This window comes from Lepidochelys kempii, chromosome 20, assembly GCF_965140285.1.
Source record: "Lepidochelys kempii isolate rLepKem1 chromosome 20, rLepKem1.hap1, whole genome shotgun sequence".
In the NCBI taxonomy this organism is placed as follows: Eukaryota; Metazoa; Chordata; order Testudines; family Cheloniidae; genus Lepidochelys; species Lepidochelys kempii.
Window position 1 is genome coordinate 1570861 of NC_136399.1, and position 27834 is coordinate 1598694.

General features: G+C 61.4%; 1 protein-coding gene across 3 annotated transcripts in view; it reads right to left on the minus strand.

Annotated features, from left to right (window-relative positions):
* ADCY6 (adenylate cyclase 6) overlaps positions 1-27173 on the minus strand; it is a 47635-nt gene extending 20462 nt beyond the window's left edge. Inside the window, exons 1-3 of one of the 3 annotated variants that reach the window (XM_073318324.2) lie at positions 26936-27173; positions 3641-3789; positions 2356-3211 (exon numbers count right to left, since the gene is read on the minus strand). In XM_073318324.2, the coding sequence (XP_073174425.1) occupies positions 2356-3210 (855 nt within the window). In that variant the 5' untranslated portion in view covers position 3211; positions 3641-3789; positions 26936-27173. Of the gene's footprint in view, positions 1-2355; positions 3212-3640; positions 3790-5768; positions 6063-7790; positions 7943-26935 lie in introns of those variants that run through there. The other 2 variants (XM_073318323.2, XM_073318322.2) reach the window with 2 other exon arrangements.
* Between the last annotated feature and the right edge of the window lie 661 nt (positions 27174-27834).

Below are 27834 nucleotides of genomic sequence, written 5' to 3' on the forward strand. Positions count from 1 at the left end.
CACCCCAGGGCCCCCAGCCTGGGGACACTGGCTGGCATCTCCCCCATAGGCCAGGCACTCAGCGAGAGGGAGACCCTGCCGCCAGGCACCCCAGAGCGCACCCCAGGCTCCCCACGTCTCCTCGTCTATCCACACCCCATCCACAGCCACGGGACCCTCGTCAGCCTGCCCCCGGCCAGCCACCACCAGGCCAGAGGGGGACACTCGAGCAGAGTTCCCCCAGGCAGCGTCTACCACCCTTGACCCTCCTTCGCGGAGCAGGGGGCACTGGCTGGGGCTGTTCCTCCCCCCCCCCCGCCCATGTTGATCATGCATTGTCCCCCCATTAGTTGTGTTCTGGGCTCTGTGGTCCCTCCTGGGGGGCAGGGGAGGCCTTTGGCTCTGGGTGGGGTCAGGGTCACACCCCCCCCCTCGGGATTGAAACTCACCCTCACCCCACCATCCTGTTCCCTCTGCCCTCGGGGCCTCATGCCCCACTCCCATCCTCCCACAGACAGTCTCCTCCCAGCCCCCACAATAGAGGGCTTTGTCCAGTGTGCACCCCTAGCCCTCCCGAGAAAACCCCCGGCCCACAATAGAAGGCTTTGTGTCCCTCCCCCCACCTCTGGAGAGGAGACAAGGGATGGTCCTATGCACATCCCGCCCCAGGGGAAGGGGGCAGCAGGAGGCGGTGCTCAGGGGGTGGCAAAGGGGGACAGGAGTTAGCGCTTAAATTGGGGAGGGGGTGAAATGGGGCAGGAGGCAGTGTTTGCCTGCAAGAAATTAAACTATAATATAGAATTAAAATTTACACGTAAAAGATTTTCACAAATGATACGGCCTGTGAAACTCCCCACCACATGATGTGAGCAGCAGAGCGAGGACAGTCCACCCACTCAGCTGGGCACGGCAGCCTCAGTGACCACACCGAACCCCCAGACAGATTCCCTGTCCCCAGCACCCCTGGGGAGGTTTGCTGGGGGGAGAAACTTCCCTGGGGAAAACAACCGAGGGGAAGGGGCACGTTCATCAGTGATTAGACTGATTAAACTCTCCTATGGTTGGGGACAGGGCAGCCATGGGAAGACATACAGCCCCCCAGCCCACCCCTCCCTGAACCCCAGTTCCCCCGCACAGAGGACAGACAGGGGCCCCCCACTCCTGAGCTCTGCCGCCCACTGAGAAAGTGACACAGCGTGTAGGGAGATGGGGTCTAAGTGGAGCATGGGGGGGAGGGGGACAACCCCATTCCAGGAGCCCTGGGGTGGGGGGGCATGCAGGTCACACTGAGGGTCCCATCCTTCCCAAGGGGGTACTAATGGGGCAATGGAACAGGGCCCTGGGGGTCCAAGGGCCCAGAGGGGCTGGGGGAGGAGAGCTCCTGGCTGCTTGTCCTCAGCTCTGGCCACTGGCCCCCTCCAGGCCCCATATTTACTTGCCCCCCCACACGGTCCCTCCCCTCACCCCCACACCCCTGGTGGGGGGGGCTGCATCACTCTGCAGAAACATATGGTTCTAATCAGAAGCTGTCCCCCCCACACGTGTATTGCCATGGAAACCACCTGCCTAATGGGAGTGTGGGAGCAGCATCCCCCCCAAGACAGCAGGGGCCCACCCCTAAGGGTGGGGGCACTGCAGAACTCACCCCCCCACACACACACCCCCCTCGGATTTGCCGCTGGCTGCTAGCGCCAGGCCCTGACTCCCACGGTTCCCCTCCCCCTCCCCACCCGGGGCGGGGGGTGGGGGGGTCCATGCACAGAGCATGGCAGCAAGGAGAGCTCCCCTCGACCCCCACAAGCCTCAGCCCAGCCCCACAGGGGCCTTGTGGGGAGACGGGGGGGCAGCCCCTGTGGCCCATTCACTCCTTGGCATCTCTGGCAAGCCTGCCCGGGATGGGTTGGGGGATGGGGGGAAGGGCACTGGGCCCCCAGTCAGACGGGAGTGGGGCTGGACTCACACCAGCCCCACTGGGGAGAGAAGCCAGCGCTGGGCCCCGCCGGCCCCCCCCAGAGCCCAGGCACAGAGATGAAGGCGGGAAGCAGGGTCCTTCTGGGTTAATCATTCCCCCCCGAGACAAACATCCCCCTCCACACCCAGCCCCACACCCAGCCCCCCATTGTCCTGCATCCAGGTGACCCGGTAGCAGGACTGGCTCAGGCCCACGGGTGTCGAGACGCTCCCCCCACCACACACACAAACCCACTGCCGGGAGGGAGCCACCACTGCTGGGCACACCCTCAGCCCACACGTGGGAGGCAGTTGCTCCCCCAAGCCCAAATATTCCCTCCTCGAGCCCCATCTCCCCAGCAGAGCAACACCCCCGCAGCCCGCAAAGCCAGGCCCCGCCCCCAAAGCCAGGCCCCGCCCCCATACCTGCTTCCAGAGGAAGGGGTCGCTGGCGTTGAGGTGCCAGGTGATGAGCAGGTGCAGGGCGGAGAGCAGGGCGCCCGCCCCCACGGCGGCCCGCATGCGGACGGGCAGCAGGGTGTAGGTGATGTAGATGAAGAAGACGCTCCACCAGACGCCCTCGGAGGCGCTGCGGGGCGCGGCCATGAGGGTGCCCAGGGCCTGCACCCCGCCCAGCGCGGCCAGCACCAGGTAGCTCACCACCCACATGGAGTCCTGGGGGAAGGCGCTACGGCTGCACAGCACCATGAGGGCCAGGAAGAGGGCGGTGGCCACGGCCAGCGCGGCGGCGTAGGGCACCCGGGGGGTGCCGGGGGCGCAGTGGAAGAGCAGCATCACGCCGCACACCAGCACCAGCACCCCCATCAGCACCGTCAGGCTGCTCTGGTTCATCTGGAAGAAGTACCGCTGGTAGAGACGCTCCAGCTTGGCCGACTGGAAGCGCTTGGAGCGGAAAACCTGCAGGAGGTGCTGCCAGCACTCGCCCGCCGACAGCCGCTCCCCCGGCCTGGCCCCCGCCTCTGCCGCCTTCGGCCCCTTGGCCTCGCCGTCCTCAAAGCCCAGGTCCACCGACTTCAGCCCCAGGTCGCCGGCGCCCCCCGCCAGGCCCTTCTTGCTGTAGTGGTCCTCCTGCCAGGAGCAGGTCAGGCCCAGGCCAGCCCGCGGGTGGGCGCCCCGCTCCAGCTCGGGGTCCTGCAGGCAGCTCATGTAGCGTGGGCTGCAGAGCGAAGAGCGCGGACGCTGCCCCTTCCCGTTGCGCTCCCCCCATGCCGTCTTCCGCTCGTCCACCTTGGGCACCAGAATGCCGCTAAACCACGACATGCTGTGGGCGCCAAGGAGAGGGGGGCATTAGCACCTGGGGGGACGGGCATGGGGGGGACATCAGTGCCAAAGGGACACCCGGGGGTACCGGTGCCCAGGGATGATGAAGGGTCAGGAGGCAGGGGTGGGGGGCATCAGTACTGAGGGGGCACAGGAGATGCCAGCACTGAGCATATGGCAGGTGGGCACCCAGGGGTTGGGGGGGGGGGGGAACAAGCAGGAGGCTTCGGGGGGAGGGTGTTGCTAGGAGACTCCAGCCCAAGGATCCACAAGGAAGACAAGCTGCCTGTGGGGGTGCAGTGAGACCCCCAGGAAGACCCTAGGCTGGCACAGAGGGGGTCTGTACATGCCCTGCTTCCCCCCACTCCCAAATTCCAACCCACAGTCTGGGGGCAGGATTCCCCAAATTTAATCTCCCAGGAAAACTCACCTGGGTGGCTGCTCTGTGCCAGGAGCACCGAGCTGGCATGGGACGAGCCGGCATTTAACCCAACAAGTCGGCAGGAGGGCAGTGCCCCAGCCCAGCGACCTGGCTCCACCTCACGTCCAGCTGGGCACGGGGCAGGCTGGGACAGGCACCTGAAAGCAGAGGTAAGCTCAGTATCCCAGCCACCGACAAAGGGGCCACCCCAGCCCCTCCCCCTGTGCCAACCTCACCCCCTGGAGCCACCAGCAGAGACAGACAGACACGGCCCCACCATCGCCCAGGCCTCCTATCCCCCACTGTCCAGCTCCTGGCCAGACACCCAGCCCAGGGCTGGGACACAGCGCAGAGATCCCCACAGCTCAGCACCGGGGGGTCCCAAGGCAGTCAAGGGGATGCAACACACACACACAGCCCTGCAGCAGCCTCAATCACACGCAGGATCTCTGTTCACACTCCACTCTGAACTCCTGTGTGGCTGTTAAACAGCCCCTGTGCCCCAGCCCAGGGGTGGCTGCATCTCAGCTTGGGGCAAGGGGTCCCTGTGGGTAACTCCCTGGAACCCTTCGAACGGAGCAAGAGTTGCCTCCCACTCCAGCACTCCACCCCGGGGGAGAGAACAGGTGGCGTGAGGGGACCTGGCGACCACGGGAGGCCACGAGCCTGGCTCCAGCCCCGCAGAGGATCCTGCTCCGAGTCTGATCATGTCAGAGCTGCCCCAGTGTTTTAAACTGACCATGCACCCCAGCCCTGGGCTCCCCACTCCCAGCTCCACCGGTGCCCCTCAGTCCCGACCCGCAGCCCCCTGCTATCCCAGCCCTGGACTTCTCGGGCTCACGATCCCCAGGGCTGTTAGGGACTTGCCCTGCATGTGACAGGGCCACCCACCAGAGCCCTTTATTGCGGCCCCAAGGCCCCTCCCCCAGCTCAGCCTGGGTAATTCAATATGCAGCAAAACTCGAATAATCTTCTGCTTTCAAACTCTATTTGTCTTGAATGGCGGCCAAGCCCGCGCGCCCATTTAGCTCCAGCCTCTTCAGAGAGTTATTCCGTCTCCTCCTACAAGGCCCTTATCTACATCCCGGGAGCCAGCATCAGCGCCATGACATCACTCCCCGTTCCTGCGGGGACAAGGCACAACCCTCCCCAGGGAACAGCTCCTGGCCCCCGACACCCCCTTCCGGCCAGAGACCTCAGAGCATCTTGCAGAGGTCCTTCACCCAGCACCAAGATGCAGCCACCTCTGGGATGAGAGGTGGCAGCTGATTAACAGCCATACAACACCTCAGGACAGGAAGGGAGCAACAACCCACAGGGGGATTTTAGGAAAGCAGAACCTGGCCAGGACACCGGGGTTAGAACCCCGACTCCCAGGCACGGGGTCCTCTGGTGGCCCCTCCCAGGCAGGTCAGGATCCCGGTTCTACGCCTCAGCCCTCACCTTTCTTGGCGCAGGGCCTTGCAGCATGGGGGTCTGTGCCTCCCACTGAGGCGCCTGCGGGGCCACTGGGCTCCCCAGGGGTCACCCGGCCAAGTAGGGACCCCAGCTGCACCTGCTTGGCTCAGGACCACTGATGGCACCGGAGCGTGGCCCAGAGATGAAGGGCAAAACTTAAACCAGCGCTGCTGCGGGGGGGGGGGGGGGCGGGAGCGCTAGGGTGTCCGGAGATTATGGGCACAGACCCGCTATTTGTTTTACACAGGCAGCTATGACCCCCCCCCGTCACCCCAACCCGCAAACAAGCTGGCTCCACTCCGCAGGCCCCGTGGCCAGTCCTGGGGAGAGCGGCCCCGTCTGCCCCCCGAGATTAACCCCGGGGCCCGGCTCCTGCGAGCTTCCCCGGGGGCGCGGACACCCCTGGCCCCCGCGGCCCCGGGAGAGCCGCTCCTGCCCACCCCGCTCTGCAGGTGCCTCGCCGGGCTGCACCGCCCCTCCCCGCGCCGGGCCCCCTCCCCGCGCCCGGCTCGCCCGGCTCCTGCGGCCAGGGCCCCGCCAGCGCGCCCCTCTCCAGACAGCGCGGCCTGCGCCTCTGCCCTGCGGGCCCCCGCCCCGGGCAGCCCCTCGCCCAGCCCGGCCCGGAGCCCCCGCCCCAGGCTGCAGCGCCCCGGGGCAAGGCACGAACCCCGCCGCTCACCGCGCGTCCTGCGCCCGGCCGATCCCGCTGCCGCGGGGAGCCAGGCAGCGCCCCGGCCCCGCGGGCTGATCCCGGCCCCGGCTACTCGCTGGCCGGGCCGCGCTCCATGGCGCTGTGGGCTGGGCCGGGCCGGGCCGGGCTGGGCTGGGCCGGGCCGGCCGGGCCCTCCCGTCGCTGTCCGGGGTAAACGCCCTGCAGCCCGGATCCAGCCGCTCGCCCCGCTCCCGGCGCTCGGTGCGCTCCGCGCGGGGCTCGCAGCCAGGCGGCCTTAAAGGCGCAGGGGCCCTTTTGCCTCCCCCCGCCCCCGCCGCGATGGGATGCGGGGGCCGCGGAATATTTCCCTGGGGGGAGGCGCGCGCACACACACGGAGGCTGCAACACACACGCGTGTGCACAGAGCAACACACAACCAGCCAGCAACACACACACGTGTACACACAGCAACACACAGCCAGCCACAACACGGGTACACACCGCAACACACAGCCAGCCAGCAACACACACACAGCCCACAGCACTCACGTCTACACACACGTGTACACACACACAGCCAGCAACACACACACGTGTACACACAGCAACACACAGCCAGCAACCCAACACGGGTACACACCGCAACACACAGCCAGCCAGCAACACACACACAGCCCACAGCACTCACGTCTACACACACGTGTACACACACACAGCCAGCAACACACACACGTGTACACACAGCAACACACAGCCAGCCACAACACGGGTACACACCGCAACACACAGCCAGCCAGCAACACACACACAGCCCACAGCACTCACATCTACACACACACTTGTACACACACACAGCCAGCAACACACACACGTGTACACACAGCAACACACAGCCAGCCAGCAACACACACACAGCCCACAGCACTCACATCTACACACACACGTGTACACACACACAGCCAGCAACACACACACGTGTACACACAGCAACACACAGCCAGCCACAACACGTGTACACACAGCAACACACAGCCAGCCAGCAACACACACACAGCCCACAGCACTCACGTCTACACACACGTGTACACACACACAGCCAGCAACACACACACGTGTACACACAGCAACACACAGCCAGCAACACAACACGGGTACACACCGCAACACACAGCCAGCCAGCAACACACACATATATATACACACACGCACCAAGCCAGCAACACGTGTACACGCACACAGAGCCCACAAACACCCTGCGGAGCTGAGATGCCAAGGGAAAGATCAGCTCTCCCAGTTTGTACAGGGGCCAGCACCTGGTGTGTGCTGGAGCCCAACGCACCCACTGCCCTGCGGGGTCCTTAGGGTGCTGCATTAGATACATAACCCCCATGCCCCCAACCCAGAGACCTCTGTTATATCTATTAATGGGAAAACCCCAATAACCCCCATGCCCCCAACCCAGAGACCTCTGTTATATCTATTAATGGGAAAACCCCAATAACCCCCATGCCCCCAACCCAGAGACCTCTGTTATATCTATTAATGGGAAACCCCAATAACCCCCATGCCCCCAACCCAGAGACCTCTGTTATATCTATTAATGGGAGAACCCCAATAACCCCCATGCCCACAACCCAGAAGACCCCTGTAATATACAGTGTCAGGATCTAACCCACTGATGGGCCCCCTGCCCCAAACAGGGGAACCCTATAACAGCCCCCATCCCCAGGTGAATGCACCCCTGTAATATCCATGGAGCAAGGGCCCACCTTGTTCCCCAGGCATGAAGCCAGTCTTTGGGGAACGCCTCGGGGAGGGTGCCCTAGTTCTGGGGCAGCGCCCTGCTCCCAGTCCTGGCTCCCCAGTGTGGAGCTGTTATTTATTAACTCGGTCCTAGTCGTGCAGGTCAGAGGGAAACCGGCCTGGTTCTGCTCCCCTGCACTGCTCCGGATCTGCCCCGGCATTAATGAGGCCTGCATGCAGCAGCCTGGCCCTAGAGCCTGAATCCAGCCCAGATCCTCGCGGGAGACAGGCTTAATGATTAATTACCGACGAATTCCGGCAGCTCCTGGGTGCCGGGAGGTCTCCGCCTTGCCGTGCCGTGTCGCTCTGGGGGTTGGCACCAATTTCTAGGGCTCAGCCCATCCCGGTGCCTCGCTATCCCCCGCCCCGCACTCCCTGCTCCGTGCAGATTGGCATTTCCACAGATAAGGCTGTGAAAATCTTCTTACATGCACTTCTTCGAGCTGCCAGGCTGCTACGGGAGCGATTCCCGGAGCTGGGCCCTTTGGACGCCGTTATTTATTTATTTATGTATTTATGTATTTCTTTCCCTTCCTTCCTTCCTTCCTTCCTTCCTAAATTTCCATTGCATCAGATTCTGGTGCATGGGATCAGGGCAGGGGAACCACGTGGGTGACATTAACCCTTTCAGGACCCCAACAGGAAAATGAAAAACCAACGGGCTTCCCCACAAGACAACAGGGAATAGAACCCAGGAGTCCGGGCTCCATGGCCTATGTTCTAAGCCACTAGACCCCCTACCCTGCCAGACCTGGATCTCTGTGTGTGCATTGCCACCATTAACAATCCTGTGGCACCTTTTCCAAGAGGAGACATACTGGGCCCACTGTCCTGGGCAGACACAGTGCCCTTTGTTCCAGGTGCACCTGGAATTCTTTCCCACTCCCTGTCGGAAGCTGTTGCTGTGAGCGGTTAAACAGCTGCTGTGGCCCACCCTAGAAGAGGCTGCATTTCAGCAGTAGGCGAGGCAATTCCTGCACACAGCTCAGCTCCTTACCTTTGTAAAGCTCTCTGGGATTAATTATTACAATGATATTTTCATTGCCAGGTTCCAGAGTAGTGATAAGCTAACACATCTCCAAGCACCCAACACTTATTAACTAAGCTTCCCCCCTGCACAAGGAGGTGGATACAACCATTCCCATTGTCAAGGGGTAAACTGAGGCAGGGGAAGGTGCCGTGACTTGCCCAAGGTCATGCGGTGAATCAGCAGCAGAGCTGAGGCAAGAATGCAGGAGTCCTGCCATCCAGGTGTTACTATGTCCCTGCAGTTTCGGTTGCCAGACGCCATGGTGCCCGGAGCCAGGAAGGGACACAGGAGTGATATGGAGCGGCTGGGTCCAGCACCAGAGAGGAGCAAAGTGCGAAGACGTCACCAACAAAACAAAACAAAACAAAACAAAACAAAACAGAAAAGCACTAGCCAGGACCAATGGCAAATCCTCCCCTCGTATCAGATCCCTCAGCCTGATGAGCCAGTTACAGCCACCTGCAGCATCCAGCCCCGACCCCCAGGGCAGGCCCTGCACTGGGATCCATGTCAGGGAGGTGACTCCGGATTTACTCCGGGGCAACTGAGCTCAGAATCCCGCCCTGAGCACGCTGCAGTCACTGGGTGACTCCAGATTTCCTGAATCTGGCCCTATTTACTTTAGACGTGGTTGGGAAAGGTTCAGAGGCAAAGCTGCACTATGCCCGGGTTGCTCTGAAATCCACCCAGCTCAGGGCGGCCAAACGGCCCTGCGCTCTGCCGGATCCAGATCTGGATCAGAATCACACAGCGCGAGCTGGAAGCCCTCCCGTTACAGACAGGGAAACTAAGGCACAGAGAGGCCGGGAGCTCCCCTCCCCCCCACCAGCACTCCTGCCCTGCTCCCCGCAGCGCCCCCTGGGGGAGGGGCCAGGGATGGACTAGCTGGGCCTTGCTGCCAGCTGTGAATCCAGGCCCTTCAGAGCGGGGTGTTTCTCAGTGGGTCAGCCCCAGTCTGAGCCTCCCCAGGTGCCCACCCCCATACGCCCCCCCCGCCACGCCCAGCCCCCTGGGCACCAAGAATAACACTGAGGTTATCAGCACCCAACTTCCATTGGGCTTCCCATCGCCTAGCAACAGACCTGTCACCGGCTCTGCCTCCGATTTGATTGATCCAAATTATGCTGTAAACAAAGTTGCCATGGCAACCCGTGGAATGGGGGGTGAAAGTTCACAGGCAAAAAAAGACAATGTTCCAGGATGTGATGGGGGGAGGGGCCAGCACCAGAGGGGGCCCTGGGGGAACCCAGCGGGTGCTGGACGGGAGACAGGGTCTTCAGCATCTCCTCCAAGGCTCCTTCAGGGAGGGAAGTGGGGTCTAGTGATCAAAGCAGACAACCGGGAGCCCGGATGCCTGGGTTCTATTCCCTGCCTTGCTGTTCAACCTTAGACAAGTCACTTAACACCCTCTATGTGCCTCAGTTTCCCCAGCTGCGAAATGGGGCTCACGCGCCTGACTCCACTGTGCATGGGCTTTGGGACACCAGCAGCCTGCGGCAGCAGCTGCCCCTCCCAAATCCGACAGCTGGAACTGCTGCCCCAGGGTCCTTCGCCGCCTCCAAGGGGGGGATGGCGTGGGTGTGCATGCGTGTGTGTGTGTTTGCACACAGGCATGACTGTGTGTGACCACGTGCACGCGTGACTTGTGCGTTTCCAAGCCTGGAGGGGTGGCCAGACCCCAGACTTCCCCAGAGCTGGGCCCCACCCTGGGAGGGCAGCTGGGACCAGCGGCAGAGGGCTCTGCTCCCATTTGGCTCTAAGGAGCGGCCCCGAGCTGCAGTGCTGGGCAGACCCACTCCATGGCCTGGCTGTGCCGGGGGCCCTGGCGGCATGGCGGCATGGGGGGGTGCATGCCAGGCAGAGGGGCAGCATTGCACGGGCCCCACGGCAGCAGGGTCTGACCGCTGATTTCAAAGCTTCCTGCGCCCTCTGGTGGTGTCTCCCAGCTGCTACCAGCCCCACCGGGGCGCAAGGCCGGGACCGGCTGGGGTAGGGGTGCCCCTTTGAGGTACAAGCACGAGGACACCCAGGATGATGGGGAGCCCCGAGAAGGCGACAGCCGGCAGCGGGCGCTGAGCGTCCCGACGGCGTTCCTAGAACAGCGACCGCCACAAGGGAGGGTCCTGGGAGAAGCTGGACGCCGGGCGCCAGGAGCGACCCAGCCCAGCCTTGGCCTGCAGGCAGCTGCAGCGCAGCGAACCCCCCGAGACCAGCCCTGGATCCGGTCTCAGGGTGGTGGTAACAGCAGGTGGGGAAAGGCCCTGCCAGGCCTGAGGGGCTCCCCGTGGGAGCAGGGGCTGCCCAGAGCCCAGCAGGGGCAGGTGTCACGGAGAACACATGGGCTCTGCAGGTCTGTGCCGGTCACTAAGCACCACGGTACACATGCAAACCCCCCCCCATGAACACGCTCCCCACCGCACACACGCCTGCCCAAGTCTGTACAAAAGCAAAGCCCTGCTTTGCACACTCACACAGGGACACTCCTGTGTGTGTGACACACGACCACACAACATGGCCATGCACACACACACACGCACCCCCTTCCTGTCCTCAGTCCCTCCGGGCAGCTTTTCTCCACCAATGCCCTGGCATCATGTGACCCTTTGCTTTGCTCAATTGCTCATCCAAAGAGACCCTCCCTCCCCATCCCCCTGCCCCAGCCCCCCCCGCCCCATGCCTGCCCCACACACATGGGAGCTGGCTCCAGTTCCGGCACTGCCGTACATGCTCTGCCTTCAGGAGCGTCACCTCCCAGATGGCTCAGTATCCCGCAGCCCTGGCCACAGCCGGGAGAGCAGCCTGGGCAGGGACGCAGGGGGCTCTCTGCACAGGCAGGAGGCAGGGGGTGAAGAATGAACGAACAAATGGATGTGTCCCCCGAAAGGCTCAGTCTGGCCAGCTCCTTGGCTGGTCCCCGGCCCCTGGCCCACTCCCCGCCCAGCTCTCGCCCCACACCTAACTGGAAACAGGCCCCGCTGGAAGATGCTCTGCAAAAAGGCACCTTCGCCTGGCTGGGCCCATGTGGTTCTGGGAGCCCAGCAGAGGCCAGGAGCTACCATCTGCCAGCCAGGGCCCAGCTCAGGGTCCCCCCATCCAGGAGTCCCCCCGCTCGGTCTGCCAGGGCGACGCTCAGGGGTCCCTGGGCTGGCTGGGGGGAGGGCAAAGCTCTGACACCACGGTGATGGGCACGGGGAGAAGGGGAGCTGGCAGCGGCAGACGGGATGTGATGCTGAGAGGGAGGCAGAGCCAGTGACCGAGTCGGTGACCCTGGAGCGCTGCCTTCCCCTTCCCCTGCCCCCTGGCCGCCCCACTGCCCGGTGCCGCCAGAGATGTCAAGCCCGGGCGAGCTTGCAGCAGCCGCCTCCCCGCCAGCCTTTCAGGTGAGCAGAGTCCCCTGCCCCCCGCTTGGGCATTTAACTCTCTGCAGCCCGGGCTGCAGGCTGTGGGCCAAGGTGGGGGGCGCGCAGAGGGTCCCACTCCCCACCCTGAGTCTCCATTCCCCCCCAGGGCATGCCCCAGCCAGCTTCTTGGTCCTTAGCTGGGCCCAGCCTGGCATGTGACGGTGAGCGAGCACCCACCTGCACCCACCGGCTGCCCACCGCCCCAGGAGAGGGAGGGCCAAGGTGGGGGAACTGGGGATGGAGCCTGGCAGTGTCTTGGGGGCTGTGGGAATGGGACATGGGGCCTTCCCCTGCTGGGGGGCCCTGGCTGTCTTGGGGTGGGGTCCGGAACGGGACATGTCCTGCCCAGCTGCCTCGCACGGGAGCTCCCCCTATCAGGTCGGCAGCTGGTGCTCAGCATGCCCCGTGGGCAGAGCCGAGGGGGCAGGGGCTGCTGGAAGCCAGGCACGGCCAGGCAGGCCCCTGGCACACGCGCCAGCCCCACCGCAGTGGTGAGGGGCGGCAGCACTGGCTGCCCCCTGCCCACTCAGCAGAGGGGCCGCAGGGCCAAGGCTGGGGGGGCAGCAGGGTGGCCAGTGCTGCTGCTCCTTGCCCTGCCGTTTGGGGGGGCCCCTCAATGGCCAAGCCCAGCCTCAGGGACACCTCCCCCACCAGGGAGTGACCCCCCCAGGCCTGCCCCACCCCCCAGGGCCCTGAGCACCCCCCTCCCTCCAAGCCATGTACCATTCCTTCCCCATGCTAGTCTGGGCCGGCCTGTTCCCCAGCACACAGCGCCCTGTTCCCGCCTGGCCCAAGCCCCAGATGCTCAGAGAATCTCAGCTCCCCTTGAGCTCCCAGTGGGTTTTCCAGCCCTGCCTGCTGGAGGGAAAACCCAGGAACCGGCCAAGGCCCCAGAGCTGGAGCAGCCTGACACCGTCCCAGCCCACGGGGCCTGCCTCCTGCTCCGGGAGACCGCTGGGCTCCAGACCTCTGCGGCCCCCCCAGGTCTGTCATCCCGTCTCCCCACAGACCCCCAGAAACACGAGAGCCACTTCAAGCACTTGGCTGGCAGCATCACCTCGGACCCCACTGCCAGCTTCCTCAAGAGGCAGGTGGGAATCCGGCCAGGGGGTTCCTGGGGAGAGCCCAGGGCAGGGGTGGAGACTGGGGCGAGAGGAGGGAATTCTGTAATGGAGACCTTGTTGGTGCCTACCGGGGCAGGAGGCCGGGGCACTGATGGGGGAAGTGGGCTGGGGGAGCAGGTGGAGAGGAAGGGGGCAAGGAGCACTCAGAGCCCTGGGGATGGGGCGTTATTGCAGCTCAGGTCCCAGGAGGCCCTCCGGGGTGATCCCCACACTCCAGGGACATAGAGTGGGCAGGGGGGCCCTGCCATCCTGGGTGGGGCAGCTGGCACCCTGCACCTCTTGCCCTAGGGCCCTCGCTGCACCAGAGGGATGGACCTGCCCCACGGCAGCCTGGCACTGCAGCCAGCAGCCTCCTAAAGCCCGGGCGGAGGCAACCTCCAGGCAGGCAGCTTGGGGCACAGAGAGCTGTGGGCCCTACAGGCATGGTCCTCGCACCCCTCCGTTCAGGGGGTGCTTGTGACGATGTGACGCAGCAGGGAGGGGGGAGTGTTGACCTGGGAATGTGCCTTGGGGATGGGAGACCTGAGAGCCTGTCACCAGGAGGGGGAGGTGACACCTCTGCCCAGGAATGTGAACAGAGGCTGCAGGAGGGAGCCTGCTGGGGGGGTTTAGTTTCAGTTTGGTGCTGGGTGGAGGAACGCAGGGAGCCCCAGGGCTGGGGTCTTAGCTCCCTGCTCCCCCAGAAGGACTTGACTGAGGGGTCCTGGGTGTACCCATAAGCTCTGTTTTGGACTGTGTTCCTGTTGTCCAATAAACCTTCTGTTTTACTGGCTGGCTGAGAGTCTCAGTGAATCCCAGGAAGAGGGGTGCAGGGCCTGGACTCCCCCACACTCCGTGACAACTGGTGGCAGCGGTGGGATGTTCTGCACCCCGTGAACGGCGCTTCCTGCAGTAAGTGACTGGGGAGCAGTGTGACGATGTGACTCAGCAGGGAGGGGGGGAGTGTTGACCTGGGAATGTGCCCTGGGGAGGGGAGACCTGAGAGCCTGTCCCCTGAGCCAGGAGGGGGAGGGGGAGGTGACACCTCTGCCCAGGAATGTGAACAGGGGCTGCAGCAGGGAACCTGCTGGGTGAGTTTAGTTTCAGTTTGGGGCTGGGTGGAGGAACACAGGGAACCCCAGGGATGGGGTCTAAGCTCCCTGCTCCCCCAGAAGGACGTGATTGAGGGGTCCTGGTTGTACCCACAAGCTCTGTTTTTGGACTGTGTTCCTGTTGTCCAATAAACCTTCTGTTTTACTGGCTGGCTGAGAGTCTCAGTGGATCCCAGGAAGAGGGGTGCAGGGCCTGGACTCCCCCACACTCCGTGACAACTGGTGGCAGCGGTGGGATCTACTGCACCCCGTGAACGGCGCTTCCTGCAGTAAGTGACTGGGGAGCAGTAAAACGAAGGGGAATTGACGGGGACCAGGCGTGCTGAAGATTCAGAGAGAGACGGTTTCGGGGGGCGGTTAACCCCTGGGAATGTGTGACCAGAGAGAAAGACTTTTGCAGTAACAGGGTCCCCCGGGGGATTGCAGCGAGCGGTCCCAGGGGCGGAGGAATCTGCAGCTCGACCCTGGCAAAGAGGTGGTGACCTCGAGAAGGACTGGCACACGAGGGGCTTTTCCTGGAAACCGTGGGAAGCTGCCCGGCCTGCGAGGGGCCAGCAGGGAGATGTACGCTAAACGCCTGAAGAGCGACCTGGTGGAGCTGTGCAGGCAGAGGGGGCTGCGCATCGGGAGGTCCACCAAGGAACAGCTGATTGCCCAGCTGGAGGAGAGGGATCGCTTGGATGACCTGATCCCTGTCCCTGAGGGAAGCCGCCCGGCAGACGCAGCGTGGGCCCTGGGGCCTGACCGGGCTGGGAGGGGTCAGACTGCTGCTGAGTCACATCGTCACAAGCAGTAAAACGAAGGGGGATTGACGGGGACCGGGCGTGCTGAAGATTCAGAGAGAGACGGTTTCGGGGGGTGGTTAACCCCTGGGAGTGTGTGACCAGAGAGAAGGACTTTTGCAGTAACAGGGTTCCCCTGGGGATTGCAGCGAGCGGTCCCAGGGGCGGAGGAGTCTGCAGCTCGACCCTGGCAAAGAGGTGGTGACCTCAAGAAGGACTGGCACATGAGGGGTTTTCCCTGGAAACCGTATAAAGCTGCCCGGCCTGCGAGGGGCCAGCAGGGAGATGTACGCTAAACGCCTGAAGAGCGACCTGGTGGAGCTGTGCAGGCAGAGGGGGCCGCGCATCGTGAGGTCCACCAAGGAACAGCTGATTGCCCAGCTGGAGGAGAGGGATCGCTTGGATGACCCGATCCCTGTCCCTGAGGGAAGCCGCCTGGGGGACGCAGCGTGGGCCCTGGGGCCTGACCGGGCTGGGAGGGGTCAGACTGGTGCCCAGGACATCCCGAGACCCTTCCTATCTAGGCCTGGGGGAGGGGTTGGGAGAAGCCCAGCGAATACCGAGGGCACCCTGGCCCTGGCAGCCAGCAGGGGATCCTCCCAGCGGAGCTCCCCATCCCTGGAGCAGATGCGGCTAGAATGGGAGAGGGAGATGACAATGAGGGAGCTGGAGGATCATGAAAAACAACATAAGCATGAGCAGGAGGAGAAGGAGAGGGAATGTCAGGAGAAGGAGAGGCAATGTAGGCATGAGCAGGAGGAGAAGGAGAAACAAAGACAGCATGAACTGGAGCTGGCCAGGCTGAGGAGCAGTGGGGCCCCGGCTGCGGTGAGTGCGGGGGGACCCAAGACTGCAAGGAGTTTTGGTAAGTGCTTCCTGGCCCAGCGGAAGGAGGGGGAGGACATAGATAGCTTCCTGACGGCCTTTGAGAATGCCTGTGAGCTGCACAGGGTTGACCCTGCGGACAGGCTCCAGTTCCTCACCCCCTTACTGGACCCCAAAGCCGTGGAGGTGTACAGCCGAATGACAGGGCCGGAGGCAGGGGACTATGAACTGTTCAAACAGGCCCTGCTCCGTGAGTTTGGGCTGACCCCCGAGATGTACCGGAGAAGGTTCCGGAGTCGGCGTAAAACGCCTGAGGTCACCTACCTACAACTGGTCAACCGGATGCAGGAGTATGCCCGCAAGTGGACAGCTGGGGCTCAAGCTAAAGGGGACCTGCTTGACCTAATCGTACTGGAGCAACTGTATGATCAGTGCCCTTCCGACCTGAGGCTGTGGCTGGTGGACAAAAAGCTCGAGAACCCCCAGCACGCAGGGCAGCTGGCCGACGAGTTTGTGAACAGTCGGTCAGGGGGTAGCTGGGAGGAGTCCCAAAAGAACAGGCCCCCCCCGATGCAGAGAGAGAGTCACCAGGGGGCCTCCCAGCGGGGAAATAGGGAGAACCCCCTCCCAAGGGGAACGCCTGGCGTCGGGCCCCTCCGACCCGCTCGAGGGGACCAACGTGACCTGAGCTGCTATCACTGTGGCCAGAGAGGCCACGTACGGTCCCAGTGCCCCGGGCTCAGGGACAAACTGAGCAGACCCAACCTACCCAGGGTTAACTGGGTAGGGACTCAGCTGGATGAGGGGCAGACGACCCAGGAAAGGGGGCCTACCAGTTTACCACCTGCCCCGGAGGGAAGAGTACCCCAGGCCAACTCCGCCAGAGGGCTGGAGGCTCTGGACTCAGGGTCCTCGGTTTACAGGGTGGGCGCGGGGCTGTCCCTCCGGAGAGAGTGCCTTGTTCCCCTGGAGGTGGATGGGAGGAAGGTCAATGGATACTGGGATACGGGCGCGGAGGTGACGCTGGCCCGGCCTGAGGTGGTGGCCCCAGATCGGGTGGTGCCCAACACCTACCTGACCCTGATGGGGGGGGGTGGGACCCCATTCAAGGTGCCTACAGCAAGGGTACACCTGAAATGGGGGGCCAAGGAGGGCCCCAAGGATGTGGGGGTACACCACTATTTGCCCACTGACGTTTTGATGGGGGGAGACCTAGAGGACTGGCCAAGCAAGCCCCAGACTGCCCTGGTTCTGACCCGTAGCCAGAGCCGGCGAGGGGCACTGCACCCTGACCTCGGGGAGGGTACCACACCGGAGGCGCAGGACCCTACCCTGGTGGGGAGGGAGCGCCGAGGGGCACGGCTCAGAGAGGCTGAGGCCTCAGACCTGGTCACTGAGGGGGAACCGGGCCCCATCCCTTCCCCAGCCGCTGAGTTCCAGGCCGAGTTGAGGAAAGATCCCTCCTTGCGGAAGCTCAGGGACCTGGCCGACCTCAGGGTGGGACGGACCATGAGGAGAGGCTGCCAGGAGAGGTTCCTGTGGGAGAAGGGGTTCCTGTACCGAGAATGGGCTCCCACAAGGGAAGTAGAGTCCTGTGGGATCAGGAGGCAGCTGGTGGTCCCCCAGAAGTATCGCCGCAAGCCACTGTACCTGGCCCATGACATCCCCCTCGCAGGGCACCAGGGAATCCGACGCACCCGGCAGAGGTTGCTACAGAACTTTTACTGGCCTGGGGTCTTTACCACGGTCCGGCAGTATTGCCGATCCTGCGACCCCTGTCAGAGGGTGGGGAAGGCCTGGGACAAGGGGAAAGCGGCTTTGAGACCTTTGCCCATCATAGAGGAGCCTTTCCAGAAGGTGGCCATGGACATCGTGGGGCCTCTCAGCAAGACGACCCAGTCGGGGAAGAAATACATTCTGGGGGTGGTAGATTTTGCCACCCGCTACCCCGAGGCAGTGCCCTTAGCTTCCATTGAAGCAGACACCGTGGCCGATGCGCTCCTGACCATTTTCAGCCGAGTGGGATTCCCCAAGGAAGTCTTGACAGACCAAGGCTCCAACTTCATGTCAGCCCTGCTCCGGTGCTTGTGGGAGAATCATAGAATCATAGAATATCAGGGTTGGAAGGGACCTCAGGAGGTCATCTATTCCAACCCCCTGCTCAAAGCAGGACCGATCCCTGACTAAATCATCCCAGGCAGGGCTTTGTCAAGCCTGACCTTAAAAACTTCTAGGGAAGGAGATTCCACCACCTCCCTAGGTAACCCATTCCAGTGTTTCACCACCCTCATAGTGAAGAAGTTTTTCCTAATATCCAACCTAAATCTCCCCCACTGCAACTTGAGACCATTACTCCTTGTTCTGTCATCTTCTACCACTGAGAACAGTCTAGAGCCATCCTCTTTCGAACCCCCTTTCAGGTAGTTGAAAGCAGCTATCAAATCCCCCCTCATTCTTCTCTTCTGAAAACTGAACATCCCCAGTTCCCTCAGCCTCTCCTCATAAGTCATGTGTTCCAGTCCACTAATCATTTTTGTTGCCCTCCGCTGGACTCTTTCCAATTTTTCCACATCCTTCTTGTAGTGTGGGGCCCAAAACTGGACACAGTACTCCAGATGAGGCCTCACCAATGTTGAATAGAAGGGAACGATCACATCCCTCGATCTGCTGGCAATGCCCCTACTTATACAGCCCAAAATGCCATTGGCCTTCTTGGCAACAAGGGCACACTGCTGACTCATATCCAGCTTCTTGTCCACTGTAACCCCTAGATCCTTTTCTGCAGAACTGCTGCCTAGCCCTTCGTTCCCTAGTCTGTAGCGGTGCATGGGATTCTTCCGTCCTAAGTGCAGGATTCTGCACTTGTCCTTGTTGAACCTCATCAGATTTCTTTTGGCCCAATCCTCTAATTTGTCTAGGTCCCTCTGTATCCTATCCCTACTCTCCAGCGTGTCTACCTCTCCTCCCAGTTTAATGTCATCTGCAAACTTGCTGAGGGTGCAATCCACACCGTCCTCCAGATCATGAATGAAGATATTGAACAAAACCAGCCCGAGGACCGACCCCTGGGGCACTCCACTTGATACCGGCTGCCAACTAGACATGGAGCCATTGATCACTACCCGTTGAGCCCGACAATCTAGCCAGCTTTCTATCCACCTTATAGTCCATTCATCCAGCCCAGAATTCTTTAACTTGCTGGCAAGAATACTGTGGGAGACCGTGTCAAAAGTTTTGCTAAAGTCAAGGAACAACATGTCCACTGCTTTCCCCTCATCCACAGAGCGAGTTATCTCATCATAGAAGGCAATTAGATTAGTCAGGCATGACTTGCCCTTGGTGAATCCATGCTGACTGTTCCTGCTCACTTTCCTCTCCTCTAAGTGCTTCAGAATTGATTCCTTGAGGACCTGCTCCATGTTTTTCCGGGGACTGAGGTGAGGCTGACTGGCCTGTAGTTCCCAGGATCCTCCTTCTTCCCTTTTTTAAAGATTGGCACTACATTAGCCTTTTTCCAGTCATCTGGGACCTCCCCCAGTCGCCATGAGTTTTCAAAGATAAGGGCCAATGGCTCTGCAATCACATCCGCCAACTGCTTTAGCACCCTGGGATGCAGTGCATCTGGCTCCATGGACTTGTGCTCATGGACAGCTTTTTTAAATAGTCCCGAACCACTTCTTTCTCCACAGAGGGCTGGTCACCTTCTCCCTATGCTGTGCTGCCTAGTGCAGTAGTCTGGGAGCTGACCTTGTTAGTGAAGACAGAGGCAAAAAAAGCATTGAGTACATTAGCTTTTTCCACATCCTCTGTCACTCGGTAGCCTCCCTCAATCAGTAAGGGGCCCACATTCTCCTTGACTTTCTTCTTGTTGCTAACATACCTGAAGAAACCCTTCTTGTTGCTCTTAACATCTCTTGCTAGCTGCAACTCCAGGTGTGATTTGGCCTTCCTGATTTCACTCCTGCAAGCCCGAGCAATATTTTTATACTCATCCCTGGTCATTTGTCCAATCTTCCACTTCTTGTAAGCTTCTTTTTTGTATTTAAGAGTAGCAAGGATTTCACTGTTAAGCCAAGCTGGTCGCCTGCCATATTTACTATTCTTTCGACACATCGGGATGGTTTGTCCCTGTAACCTCAATAAGGATTCTTTAAAATACAGCCAGCTCTCCTGGACTCCTTTCCCCCTCATGTTATTCTCCCAGGGGATCTTGCCCATCAGTTCCCTGAGGGAGTCAAAGTCTGCTTTTCTGAAGTCTAGGGTTTGTATTCTGCTGCTCTCCTTTCTTCCTTGTGTTAGGATCCTGAACTTGACCATTTCATGTTCCATCCCAGGTTCCCATCCACTTTAGCTTCCCCTACTAATTCTTCCCAGTTCGTGAGCAGCAGGTCAAGAAGAGCTCTGCCCCTAGTTGGTTCCTCCAGCACTTGCACCAGGAAATTGTCCCCTACATTTTCCAAAAACTTCATGGATTGTGTGTGCACCGCTGTATTGCTCTCCCGGCAGATATCAGGGTGATTGAAGTCTCCCATGAGAACCAGGGCCTGCGATCTAGTAACTTCTGCAAGCTGCTGGAAGAAAGCCTCGTCCACCTCATCCCCCTGGTCTGGTGGTCTATAGCAGACTCCCACCACAACATCACCCTTGTTGCTCACGCTTCTAAACTTAATCCAGAGACTCTCAGGTTTTTCTACAGTTTCATACTTGAGCTCTGAGCAGTCATACTGCTCCCTTACATACAGTGCAACTCCCCCCCCCCTTTTCTGCCCTGCCTGTCCTTCCTGAACAGCTTATATCCATCCATGACAGTGCTCCAGTCATGTGAGTTATCCCACCAAGTCTCTGTTATTCCAATCACATCATAATTCCTTGACCGTGCCAGGACTTCCAGTTCTCCCTGCTTGTTTCCCAGGCTTCGTGCATTTGTATATAGGCACTTGAGGTAACCTGCTGATCGCTCCTCTTTCTCAGTATGAGGCAGGAGCCCTCCCCTCTCATGCGCTCCTGCTCGTGCCTCCTCCCGATATCCCACTTCCCCACTTACCTCAGGGCTTTGGTCTCCTTCCCCTGGTGAAGCTAGTTTAAAGCCCTCCTCACTAGGTTAGCCAGCCTGCTTGCGAAGATGCTCTTCCCTTTCTTTGTTAGGTGGAGCCCGTCTCTGCCTAGCACTCCTTCTTGGAACACCATCCAATGGTCAAAGAATCCAAAGCCTTCTCTCCGACACAACCTGCATAGCCATTCGTTGACTTCGTTGAAATGTGGGGTCCGGCACGACTGGGCCTCAGCTTATCACTCCCAGTCCAGTGGGCTGGTGGAGAGGTTCAACGGGACGCTAAAGATGATGCTGAAAACCTTTATGGACCAGCACCCGCAGGACTGGGACAAGTACTTACCTCACCTGCTGTTCGCGTACAGGGAGGTGCCCGAGGAGTCGACCGGATTTTCGCCTTCCGAACTGTTATATGGCAGGAGGGTGAGGGGCCCCCTGGACCTGATGAGAGACGAGTGGGAGGGGAAGGCCACTCCCGATGGAGAGTCAGTGGTGGAGTATGTCCTGATCTTCCGAGAGAGACTGGCTGAACTCATGGGCCTGGCCAGGGAGAATCTGGCCAGAGCCCAGAGGAAGCAGAAGGTCTGGTATGACCGCACGGCACAGGCCCGTGCCTACGCCACCGGGGATCCGGTGATGGTTCTCATCTCTGTGAGAAAGAACAAACTACAGGCCGCCTGGGAGGGCCCTTTCAAGGTCGTCAAGCAGCTCAATGAGGTAAACTACGTGGTGGAGCTGTCGAACCGGGCGCACCACCGCCGGGTGTACCATGTGAATATGATGAAGCCATATTATGCCAGGGGGAATGTGGTGTTGGCCGTGTGTGGACAGTGGGAGGAGCAGGGAGATGACCCTTTAGTAGATCTATTCCCTGGGACCGGAGCTGGTTCCCCCCTGGACACAATTCCCCTCTCGGATCAGCTAACCGCTGCCCAGCAAGCTGAGATCAAGGGGGTGCTGCATCTGTACCGACAGCTGTTCTCCAACCAGCCTGGACACACTAATCTGACTGTCCACCGGGTGCAGAGAGGGTTGCACCCGCCGATAAGATGCTCCCCCTTCCGAGTCACAGGGAAAACTGCTCAGGACCTGGAAAGAGAGGTCCGGGACATGCTGGTTTTGGGGGTGCTCCAGCCATCTGCCAGCCCTTAGACCTCGCTGGTGGTGCTGGTCCCCAAAAAGGACGGGTCGGTCCGGTTCTGTGTGGACTATCGGAAGCTCAATGCCATCACTGTATCTGATGCCTACCCCATGCCCAGGCCGGACGAGCTCCTAGACAAGCTGGGAGGAGCTCGGTACCTTACCACCATGGACCTTACAAAGGGCTACTGGCAAGTGCTGCTGGATGCAGATGCCCGGCTGAAATTGGCCTTTATCACCCCTCTGGGGCTCTATGAGTTCCTGACCCTGCCTGTCGGCCTCAAGGAAGCGCTGGCCACCTTCCAGCGCCTAGTGGACCAGCTCCTGAGGGGGTTGGAGAGTTTTGCCGTGGCGTATATTGATGACATCTGTGTCTTTAGCCAGACCTGGGAGGACCACGTGTCCCAGGTTAGACAAGTGCTGGACTGACTCCAGGGGGCTGGGCTGACTGTAAAAGCGGAGAAGTGCAAGGTGGGGATGGCTGAAGTATCTTACCTGGGCCATTGGGTGGGGAGCGGCCGCCTAAAGTCGGAACCAGCCAAGGTGGAGGTGATGTCACGGAGTCCCTGGATGATGCTCTGGACCTGCTTCCCATGAAGCCAGTCAGGACTCTGGGGCAGTCGCCTTTCTGTGAGCAGCCTGTCTTCAGGACACGAAGCTCACACAGCTTCCACCTCCCTGGGTCTGACCTCAGAGCATTTAGCATCCTCTGCCCCTCTGTGTGGTTCCCCCAGCGAGTCCGCTCAGGCGGGGTCCTGGGGCAGCCAGAGGGTCCTGCACCCCAACTCCGCAGTCAGACGGGACTCTCAGCCAGCCAGTAAAACAGAGGTTTATTAGATGACAGGAACATGGTCTAACACAGAGCTTGTAGGTGCGGAGAACAGGACCCCTCAGCTGGGTCCATTTTGGGGGGCAGTGAGCCAGACAACCACGTCTGCCCTTCACTCCATGTCCCAGCCAGCCCCAAACTGAAACTCCCTCCAGCCCCTCCTCCTCTGGGCTTTGTTCCTTTCCTGGGCCAGGTGGTTACCTGATTCCTTTGTTCTCCAACCCTTCAGCTTTCACCTTGCGGGGGTGGGGGGGAAGGGCCCAGGCCATCAGTGTCCAGGAAACAGGGTGTCAGCCATTCTCTGTGTCCAGACCCCTGCACACACCTGCCCTCTAGGGCTCTGCAACGATCATACACCCTTACCCCACCACCTAGATACTTAAGAACTGCCTAGGGGAAACTGAGGCACCCCCACAATATTCGGAGGAAACATTAAGAACAGTCCCACTTCGTCACAGGTGATCAGAGACTGGCCCGCTCCCCACACCAAAAAGCAGGTCCAAGCCTTTATTGGGATGGCAGGATACTACCGAAGATTTGTGCCCCACTTTAGTGCCATAGCCACCCCCATCACTGAGCTATGCAAGAAGGGGAAGCCAGACAAGGTGGTCTGGACCGAGTAGTGCCAGGAGGCTCGCCGGGCGCTGAAGGAGGCTCTGGTCCGTGGCCTAGTTCTGGCAAACCCAGACTTTGACAAGCCCTTTGTGGTGTTCACCGACGCCTCCGACACGGGACTGGGGGCGGTGTTAATGCAGGAGGATGAAAAGGGGGAGAGACGCCCCATCGTGTACCTGAGCAAGAAGCTGCTACCCCGGGAGCAACACTACGCGGCCATCGAGAAGGAGTGCCTGGCCATGGTGTGGGCCCTCAAGAAACTAGAGCCCTATCTCTTCGGGCGACACGTCACCGTGTACACCGACCACTCTCCCCTGACCTGGCTGCTCCAGATGAAAGGAGCCAACGCCAAACTCCTGAGATGGAGCCTGCTCCTGCAGGATTACGACATGGACGTGGTCCACGTGAAGGGAAGGGCCAACCTGATAGCGGATGCGCTGTCCCGGAGAAGGGGCCCCGAACTTCCCCAGGACACTGGTCACAGTGACCCCGCTCAGTTCAGTCTCGAAGGGGGGAGAGGGACGGGGGAGTGTTGACTTAGGAATGTGCCCTGGGGAGGGGAGACCTGAGAGCCTGTCACCTGAGCCAGGAGGGGGAGGGGGAGGTGACACCTCTGCCCGGGAATGTGAACAGAGGCTGCAGGAGGGAGCCTGCTGGGGGGGGTTAGTTTCAGTTTGGGGCTGGGTGGAGGAACACAGGGAACCCCAGGGCTGGGGTCTAAGCTCCCTGCTCCCCCAGAAGGACTTGACTGAGGGGTCCTGGGGGTACCCACAAGCTCTGTTGTGGACTGTGTTCCTGTTGTCCAATAAACCTTCTGTTTTACTGGCTGGCTGAGAGTCTCAGTGAATCCCAGGAAAAGGGGTGCAGGGCCTGGACTCCCCCACACTCCGTGACAGTGCTCACCTGGCACTGAAATGCAGCCATCTCTGGGGTGGGATGTGGCAGCTGCTGAACAGCAGCATAGGGCAGGAAGCAAAGAAGAATCCTGTATCCAGTTGAAACCGTGGGCCCATGTCTGAGCTAGAACGGACTCTTGGGGGCAGGTGCCAGGGGGTCTAACCTCCCCAGGGGTCAGAGCCCTGCCGTGCTGTCATGCTCCATGGAGAGCAGCCCCTGGGCGCTCCGCTGGGCCTGCGGCTTGAGACGATAGACTGGCCCCAAGCCAGGGAGCTGGTGCGAGTGGCGTGTTGTGGGCAAGGAGCGGAGCCAGGCGAGGGTACGGCGCTGGGTCTCCTGGGCGTGCGTATCGTCCACGTGCAGGGCTGCACACATAACCCCGGGGAGTGTGTCGGGGGTGGGGCCGCACTCACACACGCACCGGGCAGGGGCCCTCCTTTCCACACGGGTGCCAGCCTCCCTCGGCCGCCCACATGGAGCCGCTTCGAGGCTGCAGCATGGTGAGAGCAGCTGTCGCTACCAGACACATGCTCCCCCCGCCCCCGTGTCCTGGCGTCTGTGACACAAACATACCCCCCACCGCCCCCAGCAGCTGCAGGGGGCTGAGGCCCGGATCCCTCTGCTGCCCCAGGACTCCTGCCTCCATGCTCCGATCTTGTGCACACGCCCCAGGCAGGGCCGCAGAGAGACACAGATACATGCCGAAGTGCCCCCCCGCCCCCCAGATGAGAAGGGACAGCCCTGGGCTCCAGGGCACGCCGGAGCAGACCCAGCGAGTCAGCAGGCAGAGGGAAAGTGGTGAGATCGGGGGCTGCTCCCCTCCCCTCTGCTGGGGTCACTCCTGTCCCTGGCTGCCCTTCCCCTGCAGCCGCACCCGCGGCCCCATGCCAGGCTGCTGTTTTCCACGCTGGCCTGGGCGGGGGTGGGTTTGCAGGTGCCCAGGGGAAGGTGTTTCTGCAAATCTGCCTGGCAGCTCCTCAATAATTCATACGCTGCTGGAGCGCTCGCAAGATGCCCTAATTCTGAGAGCCGTTCAGCGGTGGGAGACACCCCAGCCTGTCCCCTGCCGGGGGGCTGGGAGCCAGGAGGGGGCCCTGCTCCCCCCCCAAGCCCGCCTCCCACTTGCCCGCATACTGCCCAATGCAGGGGGGCTCTGAAATATTTCTAGAGGTAGGAGCCAGCAAGTCCTGTCGTCTCTGTGGCGGGATCCTGCCGCTTCGGGGCAGGGGGAGGGCGGGCACAGGCGTGTGTCAGAGACAGACGGACGGACGCGGGGCCAGACCCCACTCTCAGCTGCACCGGTGTAACCCTGGAATGCCGCCCCCCGTCACAGCAGGGAGCCCAGGGCGGAATCTGGTGCATTGAGCAAAGACCCTCCCCCACGGGCCCTCTACAAATCCAGGGGGGGCAGCAGCATAGAGCAGGGGGATAGGCAGCATTTTCCTCCCCACAGCCTCCCAGTTCTCCCTGCCCGGCATCTCCCTCACACCCAGGGTTTGTATTTGGGGGGGGGAAACCTGCTCTTTGCCTTTCCCATTGGAGCATCGAGTTATCACCCGCATTCCCGCCCGGCCTTGGGAGGAGAGCAGCAACAGGAGAACCCAGGAGTCCTGGCTTCCATCCACCTCTGACTAGGAGAGGCAGGTTTCCTTCCAGCCCCCCTGTGGCCTGCTCTAAACACCAGACCCCACTCCCCCCGGCCCGCCCCGCCCCGAGCCAGGGAGAGAGAGAACCCTGGAGTCCCAGCCCCCAGCTCTCACCACTGGCCAAACACCCTTTCCCGCATTACCAAAGACATGAGCAATGGCTTATCCCTCAAGCCGGGGCCAGGCGCTGATGCTGGGATGTGGGGGCGGAACTGGGAGCTGCGGCAGTGCCGGGAGCCCTGTGCTGGGCGAAACTTTTGCGCTGGACCCCGGGTGCCGGGAGGAGACAGCCCGTCCCCGCCCCCCCAGATCCTGGGAGCATCAGCAAGAAGCTCTCCCCAGGCCCAGCTATGTACAGAGGCAGTGCTGTGTCAGGGGAAGCTGGCGGAAAAGCTCTGAAATTCCAGCTCCCCTGGCAGCAAGGGAGGGAAGGACTCGGGTCCCGGGCCATCCCCAGGCAGGTCAGAACCACTCGGGGGTCGGGGGTAGGCAGTGCTCGGCGCAGCATGCTGGGATGCTCCAGGGACCTGGGGGAGCGCGCCACGGGCCGTCCTGGGGGCAGGGTGCTGGGCCGCGGACGCGCTGCGGGGTGGCTGAGGCTCTGAGCTGGCCTCGTTTGGAAGGAGGGGTGGGGGTCACCGTGCCCCACTCTGGAGCCACCAGCTGCTTCCTACAGCAGCGAAGGGCCCCTGGGTGCCACGTGCGGGTGGAGAGGCCAGCTGGCCCGGGGGTGAAGGAGGGCCAGGCCGACATGGTGGAGAGACGGAGGGCCAGCTGGCTCAGAGGGGGCCGGGAGCCTCCGTTGCCCGGCCTGGCTTGGCACAGGCTGCCAGATGGGTGACTCAGGTGTGAGCTCAGCTCCCACCAGGTGCCCTTCGTGGCTCCGACACGCGGAGGCCAGGCCCTGCGGGCCAGGGGTGGGGGGTGTCAGCCCGCAGGGACAGACACATTGCTCACTCACCTTTCTAACCAGGCGAATTAACAACCACCAATGCTCAGCCCTAGATCAGTTCCTGGAGGACAGGTCCATCAATGGCTCCTCGCCAGGATAGGAGGGGTGGGGTCCCTAGCCTCTGTCTGCCAGAGCTGGGAATGGGCGTGTCACGGGGTCCTGGGGCGATGCTCGGGAACTGATCCCCAGGAAGCCAGGCAGGACTCTGGGGAGTCTCCTCTCTGGGAGCAGCCTGTCTGCAGGACACACAGCTCACCCGGCTTCACCTTCCTGGGTCTGACCTCGGAGCATTCAGCATCCTCTGCCCCTCCCTGCACTTCCCACAGCGAGGCCGCTCAGGCGGGGTCCTGGGGCAGCCAGAGGGTCCTGCCCCCCAACTCCGCAGTCAGACGGGACTCTCAGCCAGCCAGTAAAACAGAGGTTTCTTAGACGACAGGAACATGGTCTAACACAGAGCTTGCAGGTGCAGAGAACAGGACCCCTCAGCTGGGTCCATTTTGGGGGGCAGTGAGCCAGACAACCACGTCTGCACTTTACTCCATGTCCCAGCCAGCCCCAAACTGAAACTCCCTCCAGCCCCTCCTCCTCTGGGCTTTCCCCTTTCCCGGGCCAGGAGGTCACCTGATTCCTTTGTTTTCCAAACCTTCAGCTCTCACCTTGCAGGGGGGGAAGGGCCCAGGCCATCAGTCGCCAGGAAACAGGGTGTCGGCCATTCTCTGTGTCCAGACTCCTGCACACACCTGCCCTCTAGGGCTCTGCAATTATCATACACCCTTATCCCACCCCCTAGACACTTAAGAACTGCTTAGGGGAAACTGAGGCACCCCCACTCTATTCAGAGGAAACATTAAGAACAGTCCCACTTTATCACAGGGCGACAGAGGATGGATCGCTCCATGGTTACCTGC